The sequence below is a fragment of the Ictalurus furcatus genome, chromosome 12 (genome assembly GCF_023375685.1).
Source record: "Ictalurus furcatus strain D&B chromosome 12, Billie_1.0, whole genome shotgun sequence".
NCBI lineage: Eukaryota > Metazoa > Chordata > Actinopteri > Siluriformes > Ictaluridae > Ictalurus > Ictalurus furcatus.
In genome coordinates, this window is record NC_071266.1 from 8,092,155 (window position 1) to 8,113,332 (window position 21,178).

At 39.4% G+C, this 21,178-nt stretch overlaps 1 protein-coding gene across 1 annotated transcript in view; it reads left to right on the forward strand.

The window, feature by feature from the left end:
• Positions 1 to 21,178, forward strand: part of LOC128615915 (voltage-dependent T-type calcium channel subunit alpha-1I-like) — a 144,173-nt gene that overhangs the window by 55,070 nt on the left and 67,925 nt on the right. The window contains exons 7-8 of the mRNA XM_053638313.1: positions 14,772 to 15,084; positions 16,284 to 16,651. Of these exons, the coding sequence (XP_053494288.1) occupies positions 14,772 to 15,084; positions 16,284 to 16,651 (681 nt within the window). The remainder of the gene's footprint in view (positions 1 to 14,771; positions 15,085 to 16,283; positions 16,652 to 21,178) is intronic.

Sequence of the window (21,178 nt, forward strand, 5' to 3'; positions counted from 1 at the left end):
GGACATTGCTATCTCATTTACACATGTGTTTAATAGGAGAAGAATTTTCAACAATCTCAAAGATAAGTAATAACAGTCAGGTTATGCGGTTAGTTCCCAAAAACAATAGTGTAAGACCGTCGTTCATCACTCACCAGTTTTCAAAGATGTTCAACATCATCTTAATGAGAATTCCAACAGTAAGGTAGTGATCTACAGTGGGGGAAATAAGTATTGAATGCATCAACATTTTTTTCAGTAAATATATTTCCAATGAGGCTATTCACATGAAATGTTCACCAGACTTTGGTATTAAGTCAAGAAATCCACACATATAAAGAAATCCAAACATAAAAGTCCATAAACAAAGTTATGTGTAATAAAAAGGAATGACACCGGAAAAAAGTATTGAACATGCTAACTGAAATTTATTTAAAACTTAGTGGAGAAACCTTTGTTCCATTTCAAAGGGAACTCCACTTTGCGTTTAGCAAAACATTATGGGAGCACCGTCGCGCGCAACCAGCATCTGAAGGTTGTGCCTATTTATAGGCCTGCCATGATCTGGCAATTGAGCGCGTCGCGAGATATATATGGCACCTGTGAACCATGTCGTCAGCCTCTATTATCTGAAGCGAAGACGCAATTCACAGGCCTCCCCTGGTATGACAAAGCTACGCAACGTCTTGTTCCCTTCTCAGGGAACAGGGTTACATGCGTAACCCAGACATTCCCTTACAAAGGGAACTCGATGTTGCGTTTAGCATAACACTATGGGAACAAGAATACCCACTCTGTCATACCGAGGGTACGGCCTGTTCAAAAAGACGCAAGACCGAGGGTCACTGCAAGACACTGGGGGTGGAATGAATATCCAGGCTGCAATAACGAATGAATTTATGTGGCGTAGACCACCCTGCAGCAGCACACATATCCTGTAAGGATACCTTTTTGGACAAAGCCTTCGAGGAGGTGACTGCCCTAGTGGAATGAGCCGTTATGCCCAGAGGTGTAGCGAGACCTCATAAGCAATAGAGATTGCTTCCACTATCCAACTAGAGATGCGCTGCTTTGACACAGCATCACCTCTACTGTCGCCACCAAGCAGACCAGCAGCTGCTCTGACTTACGCCACTGGTCGGAGCGGTGGACGTAAGTACAGAGAGACCTTACTGGACACAGCAGGTGCATCCTCTCTTGTTCCGGTGTGAGGATCTCCAAGAACCATATTTGAGCTGGCCAATAAGGTGCTACTAGTAGCAGACGTAGACTGTCTTGGCAAACTCTCGCTAGAACCTGTGGGAGCAGAGCGATCGGGGGAAAAGCATATAGACGTGACCTTGGCCACATGTGCACCATGGCATCCAGCCCCAATGGTGCGGGAGGAGTGAGGGCGAGCCACAGCGGGCAGTGTGTTGTCTCCTCGGAGGTGAGCACATCCACTTCCGCTTGTCCGAACCTCCGCCATATGGACTCCACCACTTGTGGATGGATCCTCCAACCTCCGGGCCTCAGCCCCTGCCTCGGCAGGATGTCTGCCCCCACATTCCGGCTGCCTGCAATGTACATTTCACTCACTGTCAACAGCTTTCCCTCTGCCCATAGAAGGATTAGTTGCACCTGCCTGAACAGGGGGCGTGAACATAATCCTCCCTGGTGGTCAATATATGAGTGTACCTGGTTTCTAGCCTTGGGTCACACTCTAGGGGTGTCTCCTTAGGGCAAGACGGTAATGACAGACACCTCCCTCATGGGCTGGAGCGCGGTCTTAGACAGCTGTCCAGCTCATGGTCTCTGGAGCCACCCTCAACTGGAGTGGCATATAAATTGCCTAGAAATGTCGGCTATATTTCTAGCACTGTAAATTAATTCTTCCTCAATTGAGAGGTCACCAAGTGTTTACAGACAACACAGCACTGGTCTCATATATCGACCACCAGGGAGGATTATGTCCGCGCCCCCTGTTCAAGCAGGCGCAACTAATTCTTCTCTGGGCAGAGGGAAAGTTTTGGCAGTGAGTGCAATGTACATTCTGGGCAACTGGAATGTGGGGGCAGACATCCTGTTGAGGCAGGGGCTGAGGCCCAGGGATTGGTGGCTTCATCCAAAAGTGGTGGAGTCCATATGGCGGAGGTTTGGCCAAGTGGGAGTGGATGTGTTCGCCTCCGAGAAGACAACACACTGCCCACTGTGGTTCACCCTCACTCCTCCCGCACCATTTGGACTGGACGCCATGGTGCACATGTGGCCGAGGTCACGTCTGTATGCTTTTCCCCACAATCGCTTTGCTCCCACAAGTTCTAGTGATAGTCCGCCAAGACAGTCTACGTCTGCTGCTAGTAGCACCTTATTGGCCAGCTCGAATATGGTTCTCAAAGATAATATCTCTGCTAGATGAAACTCCTTGGGAAATTCCCATCCACAGGGATCTACTGTCTCAAGCCAGAGATTTACCACCCCCGGCCAGAACTATGGAAGCTGTTTGGTCTGGCCCCTGAGGGGCACCAGCTCATAGATTCTGGTTTCACAACTGAGATTGTAGAGACCATGTTGAACGCTAGAGCACCATCCATGAGGAAATTGTATGTGCTCAAGTGGCGGCTTTTTGTCTTGTGGTGTGAGGAACGCCAGCTAGACCCAGTGAACTGCGCAATAGCTACAGTCCTGGAGTTCTTACAAGGATGTTTCTCAGCAGGGTGGGCTCCTTCTACAATCAGCGTTTACGTGGCTGCCATTTCGGCCAGCCATGCCCCTGTTGATGGAGCCTCTGTGGGGCAACATCCTCTAACTTCAAGGTTTATGCGTGGTGTCAGGCGGCTGAGGCCCATCTGCAGGCCATGCATACCTTCCTGGGACCTTTTTGTGGTCCCGGAAGGTATGTCAGGGGCCCCATTTGAGTCTCTGAGAAGCTTCTGACTCTAAAGGTAGCTCTTCTGCTGGCCTTGACATCTCTCAAGTTAGTAGGAGATCTTCAAGCTCTCTCTGTTGCCCCTTCCTGCCTTGATTTTACCCCTGGATTAGCCAAAGCCTTCCTGTATCCTATGCCGGATTATATTCCTAAAGTGCCTACATCTGCTACCCAGCCTGTGGTATTGCAGGCTTTCTGCCCTCCTCCATTCCTCACATCGGAACAAGAGAAATTGCACCTGCTGTGTCCAGTAAGTGTCTGTACTTACGTCCACTGCTCCGGCCAGTGGTGTAAGTCGGAGCAGCTGCTGGTCTGCTTTGGCGGCGACAGTAGAGGTGATGCTGTGTCAAAGCAGTGCATCTCTAATTGGATAGTGGAAGCAATCTCTATCGCTTATGAGGCATACGGTCCTGCTACGGCAGATAGATGCTGGCTGCGCGCGAGGGCCCTCCCATAGTGTTATGCTACACTCAACGTCTCATTCCCTTCTCAGGGAACAGGGTTACATGCATAACCCAGACGTTTGTAATGACAGCTTCAAGACGCTTCCTGTATGAAGAAATTTATTGGCCGCAGTATTCAAGTGTGATTTTGGACTATTCTTCTAAACATATTTTGATTGACTGGGTCATTCTAACACCTTGATTATTTTTCTCTGAAACCAATTGAGAGTTTCCTTTGCTGTATGCTTTGAATCACTGTCCTGCTGGAAGGTCCTCCCATGTCTCATCTTCATCATCCTGGTGGATGGCAGCAGATTCTCCTCAAGAATCTCCCGTTAAAAGGCTCCATTCATCGTTCTTTCAATTATATGAAGTCTGCCAGTACCATGTGATGATAAACAGCCCCACACCATGATGCTTCCACTTCCAAACTTCTCTGTTGGTATAGTGTTTTAAGGGTGAAGTGCAGTGCCATTTCTTCTCCAAACATGGTGTGTAGTATGACAGCCAAAAAGTAAAATTTTGCTCTCATCTGATCAGACTACACTCTCCCAGAATTTCGTAGGCTTGTCAAAATATGTTGTAGCAAACTTTAAATGAGCTTCAACATGCATTTTCTTTAGTAATGGAGACTTGTGGGGTGAGCGTGCATAGAGGCCATGGATGAGTGCATTGCCAATTGTTTTCTCTGTGATGATGGAGCTCTTTCTGGAGCTCTTTCCACATGGTTCTTGGCTCGTCAGTTACTCTTCTGACTATTCTTCTGACTCCCTGTTCAGAAATCTTGCGAGGAGTACCTGTGCGTGGCCGGTTGATGACAGAGTGATGTTGCTTCCACTTGCAGATAATGGCCCCACTGGTGCTTACTGGAGGATTCAGAACTTTTGAAATAAGTCTGTATCCAATTTCATCAATATGTTTTGCAACATCAAGGTTGGCGAAGGTCTTGGGAGAGCTTTTTGATTTTACCCATCATGAAATGTTTCTTATGTGACACCTTGGTAAAGAAAACCCTTTTTATAGACCATCAGTTTAGCAACCCAGCTGATATTAATTTGCAGAGATAGGAGGTATAATTACTTTTTAACTACTTACGGATTTCAGCTGGTTTCTTGCCATACCTTGCCTTGGAGAACTGCTTTTTCTTAGTGTGTTCAAAACTTTTTTCCTGTGTCATCCCACTTTATTACACATAATTTTATTTATGGACTTTAAAGTTTTTTAAAAAATTTGAGTTAATACTGATGTCTGGTTAAAATTTCATGTGAATTACCTCATTGGAAATATATTTACTGAAAAAAATGTTTAATACCTATTCCCCCCACTGTATAACATGATAACAAGCTCAATGGCTTTGATTGTATACAGTGACATTGGCATGGAAGTTGAAGCATTGGTGGTTGCACTGTCAGTGAATTTAAGATGCTTGTCTGTGGTTTAGAAGACCACTAGCTACAGTAAGAATCAGCATATCCATTTTAGTGTTGGGTGTTTTGCCATAGAAGCAACTGATCGCCAAGTCTGTGTAGATGCCCAGCTTTAAGTACAAGCTTCTAGTTGTCATCTTTCTGACATCTTTTTATCATCATTCTAACATAATGTTGTAGGACAGGACACTTCTAGATATCTTATTGTTCAGGGCTCGATTTACATACAGGCAAAGGTGTAATTTGCTGGTATAACACAGACTCATTGCTAATTTGTTTGGGAGTAAGCCAATTCTTTCCTGTTCTCTCTTATTTACTATTTTCATGGCCAGAATTATGCTGACGTGCAGGGAGCAGGTGTGACATTCGAAATCTGTCAGCGCACTGGTTTTCAATCAAACCTACTTAGGTGCACAGAGGAAATCAGAGAACCCAAAAGAAACCAAATGGAATCAATTAAATCCCTAAAAGTCAATTCACACAGTCAATTTCTGATACACCTACATGTTCACCAGCATTTCAGTTCATATGATCTCTGTCCATCTGTGCATCCTAGTGTACATCTGCACAATTAGCTAGTGTACATTTGCACAACTGTAAAAAAAAATAAATAAAGGACATTGCTAGTGTTTTCAGGTAGTGCATGTATTCATTCTAACATTATTTCTTCACCAGGTTATCAGCTGTACAAATGGTCATGTTAGTATTAAAAAAATATATATATAATATAATGCTGTGATGCCTTATTTTTGCCCCTGTCTGTTTTGTAATCAGAAGTGTTGGTTTCTCAATATAAAAATAAATAAATAAGAATAATAACTAATACTTTCTGTTCCATTTTGCTTGGAGGTGTAACCTAAAACGCTTAAGTGATGCATTGCCAGCCGCATACGCTCACACATGTGGAAATGGAAAGAGATCTGGGAATGTTTGATTCGATACCAGAAGATGCCAAAGATTTCAGTGCCAGAGAATTTAAATCAGGAGAGAACTGGCAGCTTGCTATTTTTCCAATATCTCTCTCTCTCTCTGTGTGTGTGTGTGTGTGTGTGTGTGTGTGAAGCAGAGATCCTAAAATGTATTGCACAAGCTGCTGTCGCTAATATATATTAAAATATATACACACCTGGGATTTCTAAAGTTGTAGTACTATTATCAAATCTTTCTGAAAACATCTTGGTATCCAGGCATTCCATTTAATAGAATTTGTGATATATATATATATATATATATATATATATATATATATATATATATATATATATATATATATATATATATATATAATATAATATAATATATTTATTGAGGTGGTTAAGATCATTCACCAGTCATTTTAAGGGAAAATTAATTAAACATCACCTTGGTTTATGTCCACAAGGTATAAGTGTATTAAGTGGATATATTCTGCCTTATCAATCAACAATCAACCAAGGCAAGTCTGAACGGCTCTATTCTTTTCAGTAATCCTTCATTATCACTCACATTATTACATGAGGTGTGCAGGTTGGCTGTTTTAAATGTGCAAGCTGTAGGTTTAAATTGAACACATCATTCCTGTCTCATCTTGCTGCCTCATGTCAAGCCAAATCGAAGCCCAGGGACTCACACATGCACACACATACATATTCAGTAGCATTTTATAAACACTCTTTGCCTCACTGCTCACCTGGGAGGCTTACTTTTCAGTATCGAACAAGAGTGACACTTAACCTGTCTCTCTTTAGCTGTGGAAAATGAAGGGAATAGAGCATGGGGCTGTGGGGTAATGGCTAGCACATTACTCTTTAGGACAGAAGGAAAAAGTGTTAGGGGAGACACATAAGTAAAGATCATGGGAGTACACATTATATAACATTATGTATTATGTGCAGTATAGTTCTTCCCCCTAAGGGGTTTCTGTTGAACTGAACTATCGAATTTTATAACATGGCTCTGTTGGCTTCTGAATTCTGATTGACCAAAAGTTGTTGATTATTTAACTACAACAGCAGCTCTGACAATAGTTCTGGCTGCAGGTTATTTTAATGTGCTTTCTCTAATATGTTATCAAATATGTAGTAACAGTGTACACAAAGATTTATAGAGTATGACGGACAGTGTTGAAAACTTTTATTTAGGATTTTTAGAAGGAGTCTCCAATATCAGAGCTTTGTATCAGTCAGAGCTGTAAAGCTGTAAATTTACATTTTCTGAAACGGGGACATCTTAAGGATGGAGAGCTTTGTCCTTTCTCTAGAACATGACAAACTCATTTTTTAGTCTTATTAACAAAGATAGTGAGAGAGAGAGAGAGAGAGAGAGAATATGGCTGCTAATATACAGTATAAACATATAACTTGCTTTGTGGGTATTCCATAGCATTAAAGTCCACATGAACTCAAAATTGAAGTTTTGTGGCTTTTAGTATGACTATGTTAGCCTCAAGGTTATCTTTAAGCTAGTGTGCTCCAAAACAATGAGAAAATTCACATTTAGAAAATATATGCATTCAAAATTTACAGTCTCTCTCTACCACCAATATGACAACAATTTTGATGACACCATTCTGCACTTCAGCTTCTCATCAGATTTTCTGTTCAATCAAAATGTGATCTAGAATCTATAGTGTCCTGTCGCCAATTCTATAAAAATCACTTTGCTGAGGTTATTGTTGTTGAGTGAGAGAAATCATATCAGCCAGCTTTGGTCATAAATGTGTCTTTGGCTGTTTGAACGTGCCCATTTTATCAGTTTTCCAGCTGTAAGTTTGTTAAGAAGGAAATAGCTTGAATTCATTCACTCTGAAGCAGTGTGCCAGCTCATGGCTTTGTGACAGGCATTTTTCCATGGTACTAACTGTCAAGTACGGCTTAGCCTGGGCTATCAGGTAAGCTAAAAGGGGGAGGTGCGACTAGACATGCCCCGTCCTGGCTTCCTGTTTTAGTGGTAATTATGTCAACACATCGAATAACGCTATGCATTTCAAGGCACTTCACGGGGACTTTAAACACACCTATAAATGGATAATAAGTACATGTCATGTAAAATTAAAAAATTAAAACATAATTGTGAAATAAACATATCAGGACTTGTTTTTAGTTGGAAAATAATCAACTTGGAGGTTGTAACAGTAATCATTGTTGATTATTTTCCTATAACAGCATGCCCCATCATGTTTTTCTTCTTATTTATGACATACATGGCTATTTATCAATGCAGGCTAAACATTATGTCTGTTATATACTGTATGCTATTATGTAAATTTCAGCTTTTAGATTATTCAGATTCTGTTCTGAATCATGTAAACATCAGAGTATTTTTTTAATGAAAGCAATTATAATAAGATTACACTGAATCAAAATGTTTTGACTTTCTTTAAATTTATGCACAGTCCAGAATGAAACCCTCCGGTGACACATTACTGGGCTTAAACTTTTGCTAGCTCCAAATGTCAGAAAATGTCAACTCGGGGCATGCAGCACACTTGCAGAGGTTTTCTTCCTTGGAATGGGTAATATGTACTGTAGATAGTCAGTGTCATCATGAGCTAAAAGTCACCAGTGTCAACAGCTACATTTAGTAAAACACAAAACAGGAGGTAAATATGCCCAGGTTGAGAAAATAAAGGGAAACAGCATTTCTGCTTTTAAAATGAGATGAAACCATACATACAACTGTGTGATCTCCTTCATAATCGCTCATATTAATATGAGGAACCTGCAAGTTGTTTTAAATGCACATCTGGGAAATGGAACACATCCTTCATTTCTGTACATGATGGGCAGAACTGACCCAGGGGCACTTACACACAATTGCTTTCTTTCTTTCTTTCTTTCTTTCTTTCTTTCTTTCTTTCTTTTATTCCTCTTATTTCACAGCACGTGGTCAATGATTACAATTTATAAAGAATGATGTCATACTTTTTGTCCATTTATATCTACATTTAGTGGTGGAGACTAGTAAAATGCTATATAAACATATCCTCACAGAAAACTTCATAATAATCAACATTTATGTTCATTTTTAAAATCAGTTTATGTGGAGTATATACAAGTGCTATACAAGTACCTGTGTAAGTTCTTACTATAGAAACAATAACATATTATAACAAGTGCATTCATGTAAACTTTTACAACTGGCACTACTGCCAGAAATGCTGCTATAGAAAATCAATCAATATCCACTGACCAATCATTTGGCAATTCAAGAGTGCTGTGCTATAAAGAACTAGATATCTTAGATATGTATCATCCATCGACACACAAACACAACAATCCAAATGTTACTGACACACTCACAAACACCTATCCTAATATAACCGTGACAGAGTAATAGATCTTACCATCACCCACTTCCACTCCAACTGTAGTGTTTTGTAAGAGAAGCAGAGATAAGAGGCAATAATAGTTCTCTCTTACACACACAAACATACACTTCATAAACATTTACACACTTGATTGACAACCAGATGCCTACATATGCAGACCTCTTACATTGTAAATGTGCTGTAATGATAAACCTCAGTCATCATTTCATTCCACTCTTGCAGTAATATTGTGTGTAGTAGGAGCACAGAGAGGCATTCACTCACACATAGACACACATACTTGCACATACAAGATTACCTATTATGTCAGCTACAATTGCTAGAACTCCCTAGCAGTGGTTCTTCACTTTAATGTCCATCAAATCGTCATCTTGACTGTCCAGTGAGATCTCTTAAGATGAGTGGATGATGGTGAGATGAAATTAAATTATATTAAGTTGCCATTCCACTGAGGTTCTGGAACCTTGTGAGGAAGCACAAAGAGTGAGAACTGCACACTTCAGAAAGGTATCTTCCCAACAACCAAATCTTTTGGATGTGTACTAACTGTACTGGATCCTTAGTCTACATTTATACTTTCAGAATTTGGGAATCAGCCTCATCTTTATCCCTTAGACTTACAGTAGTCTCCATCACAAAATATATCCTCAGTCTAGAACAGATAGGTCACAGTGTACCAGAATATCAATAAGCTAATACCCTGTTAGAGAGGAGTTAGAGTCTGGAAGCTGGTACAGTTATAGGTTCTCCAGTAGGTTCTCCAATAGGAGTTGGTTTATGGATCAACGATTTTGATGACATCATTCTGCAGTACAGCTTCTCATCAGATTTTCTGTCCAGTCAAATTCTCTCTATAATCTGAAGTGTCCCATGTCCAACATTATAAAAGTCACCATACCAAAGTTGCTGTTGTTGAGTGAGAGAAATCAGATTAGCAAGTTTGGGTCATAAATGTGTCTTTGACTATTTGAACTTGTGCATCTTATTTAGTCTATTTAGAAGGAAATGGCTGGATTTCATTCACTTTGAAGGAGGTATGAGGCAGCTCACGGATGTCAAGTATCGCTTAGCCCATGCTGTGTGGTAAGCTAAACGCTATTGGCTATTTGACAAGGGGGAGGAGCCACTCGATTTTCCTCCATGGTCCAGGAGGAACATTGTTTTGTTTCACTGTGTACTGTACAAACTGTATATGGTTTAAATTACAATAAAGCCACTTGACTTGATTTGTCCCACCCTGATTTCCTGTTTCAGTGGAAATTATGTCCACGCATCAAATAACTATGCACATTTCAAAGCACTTCACAGGGACTTTAAGTGCTTAGTTAAGCAGTTGGTCTTCAATCTTCATTTAAAGGCATCTAGTGATATAGATTTACAGAGGAAAGTCAAGGGGAAACCCATTCCATCATCCGGGTGCCAGGACAGAGCAGAGTCCTGATGAATGTCTTACTTGTAACTTAAGGGATGGAGGGTCAAGTAGAGTTGTATTTGTGGCTCAAGGGCAATATAATACAAAGCTGGATTTGATATGTTCCTTCAGGGTGGAGAGGGGATACTGAAAAAGTAAAGAGGGAATTCTTTATGTTGTAAAAGTGCCAGTACAAAGAAGAGTATTGATGCACATCTTCCTTGTACCTTGAGGGATGATATGTCAAGTCGAGCCATGATTGTGGCTCGCAGGTAACATGATAGAAAGCTGGGTTTGAGGGTTGGTGGGTCAACAGGAATATGAAATAGAGGTGGATTTGATAAGTGTCTTCAGGTGTGAAAGGGCTGCTTTAAGATACAGTAGTCCAATCACAAGATTCCAAATCTGAAATGTAGGTGAAGGTGACAGTACAGAGAAAATTCTTGATGCAAGTCTTCCTTGTACCATGATAGGGCCCAAGTCAAGTGGCTTGTGGCTTGAAGGGAACCTGATAAAAACCTGTATTTAAGGAGAAGTGGAGCTGTGCTGGTGGGGGGTCAAGCCATACTTGTGACTCGAGGGGGACATGATATAGGGGATTTGATTAGTATCCATGTTTGGCTTTGTAGGTTCATTTTTGGCTTTGTAGGCAAGTATCAGTGTTTAAAATTGAATGTGAGTTAATGTGGAGTAAACACAGCAATGGGGCGGTACAACATTCACTCTGGATCATGTCCCAGGGGCTTGATAGTATGCATGGGAGGACCTGCCAGGTGCAAGTTGCAGTAATCCAGTCTCCAGATGAGACTGGCCTCAAAAAGCATCTGAGTGTCCTCAGTGGAGACAAATGGCTGGCTCTCCTTCTTCTTTCTCTTGTGAAGGTGCCAGTGCAGAAAAATAGTAAGATTTTGACAAGGGGACACATCTTCAGGGATATAAAGCAGCTCAGTTTTGCTGTGACTGATGAGCTGCCATCCAAGATAAGATGAAAGGTAAGTAGGGGAGGTATATTAGGGGTTGTTGACAGAGCAGTCAAGGGTGAAAGGAATAAAGTGATTATCTGAGAATTGGAGGGGGTACTTTGATGTATAGAACTGATGTAGGTTGGCTAAAGACAAGGTCTAGAATGTTTCTCACTTGTTTGTCAGAGGGAAGTTATTGGACATCAGGTCAAAAGTGTACAAGAGTACAAGTATAAGATGTCGTGTTAGAGTCTCCAAAAAGAGTGACTAAGTTCATATCAGAAGGGAAGAGATTTAGGAGGCTTTTTTAAATTTCATGGAGCAATAGGCAGGCAATAGATAATGTTAGCAAATTAATGGGAAAGGTGTAAGTAAACCCAAGATTTAAATCACAATTTCTGGAATTTGCTAAATTCTTTTCCATGATCCAGGGATCAGTCAGCACCAGGAAGTGGAGAGAGTCAAAAGAGACAAAAGCCAAGTTGATGGCTGTCTGTTAGCTTTAAAGGCACACAAATATTGGAAAAGAAATCATAATTGTAAATGCAAAATAATAATAAAGTAATAAAATGTGTAAATAGACCTTTTGGGTACATGTGACTTTATTTATATGCAGTTAATCACAAAATATCCATATTACCCTTGTTTTCATATCGTTGGCCTCATCACTAAATGTGCTGCTATTTTTTGAGAATTGAAACAAAGCACTGATAATAAGAGGCCATCCAAACACTGAGAAATACATTCTGTAAAAGATTATGGCCCATCCCCACTTGATTAAATCAGCAAGTAAATGATTTTCTGCTGTAACTACTGAGACTGTAAGTATTAAGTCCTATTCAAAATATACTTCTACCGAACAGACTTCAACACACTTAATGCTGTTTACCTTCTTCTCCATACTCTTCTACAGCTGCATCCTGTAATGATTTATAATTCCACTATCTGGTGTCACCCAGAAAAGAAGGGGTTCCATTTTGAGTCTAGTTCCTTTCACGGATTCTTCACGTTGTTGTCTCAGGGAGTTTTCAATGCCACTGTCGCCTTTGGTTTGTTCATTAGAGATTAAAAATTTCATCTAGATTAAATTGTAGCAAGATTACTGTACATCTGAATTGTTGCATTTAAAAGTGCCGTAAACTAAATGACTCGCATCACAAAAAAAATATTATTTTGCACATCCATTGCACTACCATGCTATAAGAACCATTATATAGAATCATAAAAGTGACACAAACTCTGCAGCTGATAGCATATGGCATCTCAGCACTTGGACAAAGCAGAGCAACACATGAAGGTGCATCAAACTGAAGTTGTGTTTGTCTTTATTGTTTTGCTTTGTTCTATGAATATATTGACATTAATGTAGCTTTTTAAACCTGCAGTGCAATCACAAAGCTCAATTTCAGGCTTCACATTTTTTTTGTTGCCACGAGCAGCTTTCTACTGTGAAGGCATGTGCAAAGAACACACCCGTGACATTTTTGACTTACCACCTGCATAAAAACAAAAGCACTGTGGAAATGTTTCACTCTGTCTGTCGTGCTGTGAAGGCTCTGGTATAAAACAAGCTTTAAAACATCTTGTTAACTAAAACACAGCCACTTCTCATGAGAAATTCACATAAATTACAGAGAAACAGGGTGATGTAGTTGGATTTGGTTTGATTTTTATACAAAGCAAGGTGTAGGAAACAGTACAAATTCTTATCCTAACATAAACATCCCTAACATTTCATGTGAAATGGGTCATAGAAAATATTTGCTTTTATTTTTTAATATTTTTGTTATGATGTTCGTTCTGGTTCTGCATAATATAAATAGACAAATTAACAGTTAATAAAACTAGTAGATATTAAAAAGGGTTATTTAAATATATTAATTTAATTAATGTATAATGTATTTTATTGTATCTAAATACAATGGGGGGGGGGGGGGGTCATGGTTAAAAGAAACTGTGTAATAATGATATAGGATCCATTTGCTTGAGGTTTACTGAAAGCATTTTTCCAGGAACTCAGTGAAGTCAGTCAGGCAATTGTCAGTACACTTATAGGCAATAGCAAACATAGGAAAAGGGGCAACCAAAGACAGTATGGCAAGGGTCATAGAAACAACAAGGCAGCCAGGAATAATAATAATAGTCAGACCTTACTTAACACAGAATGATTGGCAAGACTTTGCATTGACATAGGAACGCATGAGTTTATTGGTGCTTCACATATCTTAAATTGTGCCTCCCTATTTCTTTGCTTCTGATGAAGCAGAGAAGGGATACAAGAAAATGAAAAGAGGACAGGAGAAATCCGGACCCAAACATATACCAAATGAGATGTCCCTACTCACTGAAGCATCACTTAACAGTGACTTAAGTGAATTCACTTTTTGATGACAAATTGATTAAAGTATTATTGTACATGCACTGTACAGCACACACTTAAATGTTGTTTTAGCCTACACAAGATACTACTCATCACCTGAGTTTGCATATTATTTGACTTTCATCCAATGATTTTTCATCCAGCTGTTTTTAGCGATCTTAAGAGTTACCTCGATAATCAAACAGTCCATTAGATAAAGTGTTACTGATAAAGTTATAGTGTGTTACACTAAATTTAAGCATCCTTAATGTCACATGTCACACATGGGACAAAGAGTATTAAGTTAAGTAAAGTACACTAAATTTACAGGTACCATATCAAAATTATGACCTGTAATGAACCTTATTCTGTTCAAGTCTCATTTCCATGAAAAAAAAAAAGAAAGTTTTGTTTTAAAGATTTTTGTTTTGTTTATCACTTTCCTTGTGTCTCCATCACTCAATACTTCTTCCCAGGACTCTCAGTGGGGTTCATTAATCTTCTTTATTTATGATGGAAGACACTTGAACAGGTGTCCTCTCCACTCTGGCTCATCTTTAGCGATGATGTTCAGACGGTTGTTCTCCTTTTTTCCTGTCTCACACAGCTATTCTCTTTTACTTGTCCTCTCTCTCTGCCTTGATTTTTTTCTCCCTGTCACTTTTTCTGTCTGTCGATATGTCTTTCTCTCATTTTATCTAACATTCAGTCCCTCGTTCCCCCTCCTTTTCTGTTTTCTCTATCTCTCTTACTTCTTCTCTTGGTTTCTGTCTGTCTGTCTTTCTGTATATCCTCCTAAACTTTTCCCCTGTTTTAGCTACTGTAAACATAGTAAACAACAGTGCAGTAAATCTTAATACTAACAGTTCATTTTTAATTTATTCATGATTTTTTGTCTTTACAGTTCTGTTATTGTTGTTCAAGCATTTATTTTTTCCTCATCCACTCTTGTTCTTTCCCTTTTTTTCATCAGGTGGGCTCTTTCTTCATGATTAATCTGTGTCTGGTGGTCATAGCCACTCAGTTCTCTGAGACGAAACAACGTGAACACCAGCTGATGCAGGAGCAGCGTGCCCGCTGCCTGTCCTCCAGCACAATGGCATCACTGGCAGAGCCAGGGGACTGTTATGAGGAGCTCTTCCAGTTCACCTGTCACGTGCTGCGTAAAGCCCGTCGCCGCTCCACTGCCTTCTTCAAGGCATTAAGAGCACGTCCATGCCAGGCCATGCCTACCCAGTCACAAACCAATGTCAATGGCAGAGAAAGGAATCAGAGGCAACATCAGGGTAAGAGGGATACGTGGATGAGTGGATAGAAGTATGGATGGGGGAATGAATCCATGGATAAATAAATGTATGGCTAGGAATGATTGCATGTAGAGATAGAAAAAGGGATGTAAGGATGGATGGATAAATTTGTTTGGGATCAAAGATGGACAGATAGATATAATATTTAAGTGAAGAAATATATGGATGAATGGAAGAAAAATGCATGGTGATGTGTAGCAATGAATAGGTAGAGATGGTGGATGTGTGGAAATGAATGGGATAATGTAGATGGATGGATGGATGAATGGATCGATTGAGGAATGCACTTATCTTGATTAGGGATGAATGGATGGAGATACAAATGGATTACAAGATAAAATAATATAATAAAGATTGGTATATGAAGGAATGGATAAGAGTAGATTGATGAAGGTTTTTGTATATGGATTTAAGTCTGAAGAGATGGATGGATGAATAACTGAATGGAGGAATTAATGCAAGGACAATTAAATGTATAATTATAGATAGAATGTGTAAATGAGCAAATGAAAATGTGTACAGATTGATGGATGAATAAATAGGCAGGGCCAAGAACAAAGTGGATAGGTGGATGGATAGGAATGGGGACAACGAATGCAGAGATTAATAAATATGAAACTGATAGAGGAGTGAAGATGAGTGGATATACGAAGGATGGACATGAAGAGATGGATGGATGGATGGAAAGTTGAATATATTAGAAGATGGATACAGTTGCAGAAGGATAGTCATGGTTGGATAGATTTATGTATTGGAATTGTGTTGAAAGGATGAAAAATAATAAGAGCTGGATGGAGATACAGAAGCTTGGTCATAGAAAGATGGTCATGGATGTATGGATTGAAATAGGGAGGAATTGAAGAAAAAAATATATTAAGAGGTAGATAAATATACAGAAGATTAATGAATGGGTGGACAAGTACAGCTAAATCAAAAGCCTAATGCTAGATGAATAGATGGATGGATGGATGGATGGATGGAAAGGTCAGAGTACGGCTGAATGAATGAATATATTAAGAGTTGGATAAAGACACAGACAATGAGTGCATGAATGGGGTAATGTGTGCATGAATTAAAGCCTAATGGCTACAAGGATGGATGGATGGATGGATGGATGAACACATGAGTGGTGATGTAGATGGATAGTCAAAACATTGCTCTTTTTATTTTGTCTCAAGGTTCCCACTGTCCCCATCACATGAAGCCTGACCATGCTCCTCCTGAACGTTCTGATGTGTTAACTTCACCGCCCATCTCTGAGGACTGCCCTCACTGTGTGGCACTTTCTCTCAGAGATGGGGCAGGACCTGCAGGGACGGCGGCCAATCAGGAGGCAGAGGAAGGTGCGCTGGAGGACACAGATGGGCAGGGTGGCCAATCAGGAGAGCAGAAGGAAAAAAGGGTGAAAAAGGGGAAATGTAAAGAGCTGTGGATAGAGATGAGGATTAAACTGTGGGGAATTGTAGAGAGCAAATACTTCAACCGAGGCATCATGATTGCCATTCTCATCAATACAATCAGCATGGGCATCGAACATCATGAGCAGGTAAACACATGCCACCCACACACACACACACACACACACACACATTGGCACACTTGACTTGCCTGATTGTAACAATATTCAGGGGGGTATTCCAGAAAGCAGGTTATGCAATTTACCTGGGTAAGTTTACTCAGAGTTAACGGATAACCTCAACTTTCAGTTCCAAAAATGGAGGTAACTTTCAGGGTATGTAAGTAGCCATAACAACTTTCTCTCTGAACATAACATACTCTGAAGCAGATTATGTTCCAGGGTTAGTTTGTTTCAGTGAGTTTATGGAGCGTAGCGTGCCATTTTGAAGAATATCCATTGGAGGAGGAAGCATGGATTATACGAAATCTTTAGATGTTTTCATATCTGGATGAATATTTCGGGAGCGTTACCATTATATATGTGAATCGTTAATTTATTTAACAAACCTTTTGAAACCTCACATCGCCAACGTGACACATGGTGGATCAGCGCTTAACACTGAGCACATTTTATGCATTGCGCTTTGCTTTGTTTTTGACAGTGGGAGTTTTCTGTATAACATGGGTGATGGAGAGCACGTGGGAAAGGCAACTGTGTGTAGCGCCATTCATACAGCATGCCTTGCACTCAAACGGTGTTGTTGAGATGTGATATGCCAAAATCACTTCTAATTAAATGACTAATGCACAGAGTGAACAGTTGAGTATGGTTCATTGTTTCTTTAATTTATGTCATTGAAAAAGACATTTGACTTTATTGCTTTACCATTCAACAATAATTGACAGAATAATAATAATCAGATAATAATAATCAGTAGGCAAATACTTCAATCAGTGCTTCAGCAATTACATTTCAAGCCTGGTCTTTTTTATGTTAAGCTTTTTTTCCTCCATTTGAAGTTGTAGAAGGTCCATCTCCATTGCACTTTTTCTAATTTGAATTTACAATCACTTTTTTCTAATTTGCCTTTGAAGATGGACCTTATACAGCTCCTTTGCAGGAAGACAGAATGATGGTTCAATATAATTGATATTATTAATCATGTTAATCATGACAACTGCTGAAAAACAATTTTTTTTTACACTGCCAAGATTCTGTACAGGAATCCCCAGCCTTAATCTTTAAGGGGACAATGCCAAAGTTTTAATAAACACACAACTTAAAAAAGAAAGGGGTGCATTATATGTTATACCTCTGTGGGCCTCCCAGCATCTTCATTTTGTAGCTCTGTCACAGCAGATGTGATCTCTTCATCCTACAGTACAAAATACTAGTGCTGTTTAGTCTAGCAAACATAATACCTGGAAGACAATAATCACTTTCAACTGTGGTAGGATGTGCTGTTGCAGAAGGGTCAATTAATACAATGTGTCCATCAGCAACTGTAAGAAAATGAAATCAAATGCTCAATGTACATTCTCAAACATATACAACAAGCATGCATAATACACAAGTTAAACATTGCCAATAAAGTTATTTTAAAATTCCTTTTTCAGACTGTGGCAGTGTTTATTGTCATCTTGATTGTTTAAGGATAAGTCACTTAAAGCACTGGAAACTGGGAAAAAAAGGGGGGAAAAAGCCTAGGTATTAATATGCTACACACACCAAATTTTACCAAGTCTCTTATATCATAGGCGGTAGCTGATTCTGATGAACTGCCCCCTGGAACTGCCTCCTTGATTAAGGGACAGTACCAGTTCCTCAGCCGAGTGAGTGAAGGTGCTGGTGGTCACCTACCCATTTTACGGGCCTCTGCCGTCTTCCTGTGACTATATAGAACAGAGAAAAACGTTATTAAAGAAGTTGGGCAAATTAGTTAAGTTACAATTTAGGAAGTTATAAAAATATTGAAATATTGTCTTTTTTGTGTTTCATTTTGACTTGGCTCCAAGTTCTTCTGGATCCAGAAGGATTACACCTGATAAAATATAAAGCCGATTATATTAGTCCTATGTACAATGTTAAGAAATTGATAGAGGGCTAAAAGTAAAGGCATATCTATTAAATGCTATGGCATGGGTTTAATAGGATCAATGTTCAATTTTGCATCATAATGAAAGGAAACTTTTCATATATTTATGAATTTATAAACTCATGCATTTACTCGATCCGTTACTTTTTTCCAAGCCAACTCTCTGTGCGATGCAGCAGTTACTTTTTTTTGTTATAAATGGTTTATATTCCTCATAAGCATGCATTAAAACCTCTAACTCTGCTTTGCTGAAGTACACGGCTTGCTTTTTTCACCCTGGGTTTCCATGGTGACTCCTGAAAACAGTGATCCATTGACATGTCTTTATGTACTCATCGTGTGCGCGCATTAACTCTGAGTTACCAAGTGGAGGTTGGTAACTCCAACCTAACAAGTGGAGTTAACAGGTGTTCTGGAACCAACATACTCCAAGTAAGCAAGGATTTGGTTAATCAACCTAGACCTCAGGATTTATGTAACACTAAGTTAACCTTGCTTTCTGGAATACCCCCCAGGTGGATTTGTGAGTCATGAGGAAAGAGCAAACAAACTACACCTGCTCTCTCTCCTGAGACCACACAATAAAACACTTTCAGAAAAACTCACACACACACACACACACACACACACACACACACACACACACACACACACAATCAAACATTGTTTCATCCCTCTCTGTCTTCTGTCTTTATAACCCAACAACATTTATTGGCTTTTCTGTGCCCTCAAACGATGCAGCATTGTACATTACCTGCCCGAAAGTGTAAAATGATGATGAATGAAAGAGGGACAGGGTGAAACAGAGAGAAAGATGGCTCTCGATCATCACAGAGGCACAGGGGTCAGGTCATTGACTAGTATGGCTAGATCGCTACTTGCTGTAGTTATGAATTGAGCACCCAATTGTTTAAAAATGAAATGCCATATGATGGCTAAATACAGTATATACAATTTGTTCAAGTTTTGATATTGGGCTAGTTTTTGGGAAAATTATACAACATCATTTGATCAATTAGAATTGAGAATTCAATAGCACTCTGGTATAAATAACCTTGATAAACAAGCAAATTAGCAAGCCATAATCATTATGATAAATTCTGTATCTACCGGCCAAGCTGTCATCATTGGATTAATGCCAAAAAAATGGACAGGACAACCTTTTATACTGTAGAGTAGTGGCCAAAAACACTACCAACAACAACAACAAAAAATTTATTCATTTTCTCTGTTTGGATTAATTATATTCATTAGCAGTATTTATGAAGGTCTTAATTCTACTTGAAGCTCTTTTCAAGTCCTTTCATCAAATCCTCTATGTCTGTAGGTTAGTAAATTGTGTAGGTGAGCAAACTGTGACCCTCTTAAACCTTTGCTCTGTCTAATCGACAAAGAGGATTGATTGCGGCGAGAATGAATTGCCTCATAATAGCAGAAAGGAAGACAAATAGATAAAGTACATGGTGACAGAAAGAGATGAAAGCTCGGATACCACAACCTTGTCGTTTTTTTTTCTGAGATGTTGTCAATTTTGAGTTGCTGAATTCTTCTGTGTTTTTTTTTTTTTGTGTGTACTTTGACATCTCTACTTTAAGAAAACGTAAATATATTTGACCAAAAATTACATGAAAATGTTTTTTAATTTATGTTTTTATTTCAAACCTATCCCTGCCTGTGTACCTGAAACGTTGGGTAAGGAGACAGTTTAATAAACACAGTCTGCCTAAAGATGTCTAAAGCCTTGCTAGCTAAATGTGATTTCTTCAAACAGTGAATGTCAGGCTTTGATCAAGTTATTGGATAATTGGTTAAGCAATTCAGTTTTTAATCTGATATTGACTCTTGAATGCACCTGCACCATCACATCATTATCAAAAAGAGAAGAGCACTTACACACTGTGTATAAATGGCAGGGGACAAAGTTTTAAATTGTTTAAATGACCTCATAAAACATTTAGCCAAGAGAACAAAAGTGAGTGAACGAATTAGCGATTTTTTCCTCAAGAGTAACACACAAAATGCAACCCATCAAATCTTTTGTGCTGCTTACACAGTGTCATTGGAATTCTGAATGTATCTCAGTCTCAGACTGTGGCTGCATCTGAAATCACATACTATGACAATATGTACAGCATTCGATTCAGTACCTACTGCTCGGCTGTTGATACAGTATGTACTGATCAGTATAAGTGGTAAGCATGAATACAATTCAGACATACTACATGGCGGCGATTCTGACAGCTCTTCCATGGCAGTCCCATTACAATATGGGATAGTGCAGTATCCACAGTGTCCAGTGCTTCCATACTGCAGAATCTCGGCAGAAGCAGTAGGTGATCTGGGTTTTGTCACCTACTGTTTTATGAATAATGAGAATTCAGACTCTACTACTCTACTCCTTTGGTGTACTGCTTTTCGCCTACTGTGTAGTAGGGTAACATAGTGACATTCAGACGCAGCCGGTGTCATTTTTTTAATCTTGTGATCACTAGGATAAAGTCTTAAGACTTTGTTGTAACTCTGAACCAATAGGGTCAGTGAAAAACTGTGACTATGTCTTCTTTAGAAGTAAAGTAGAG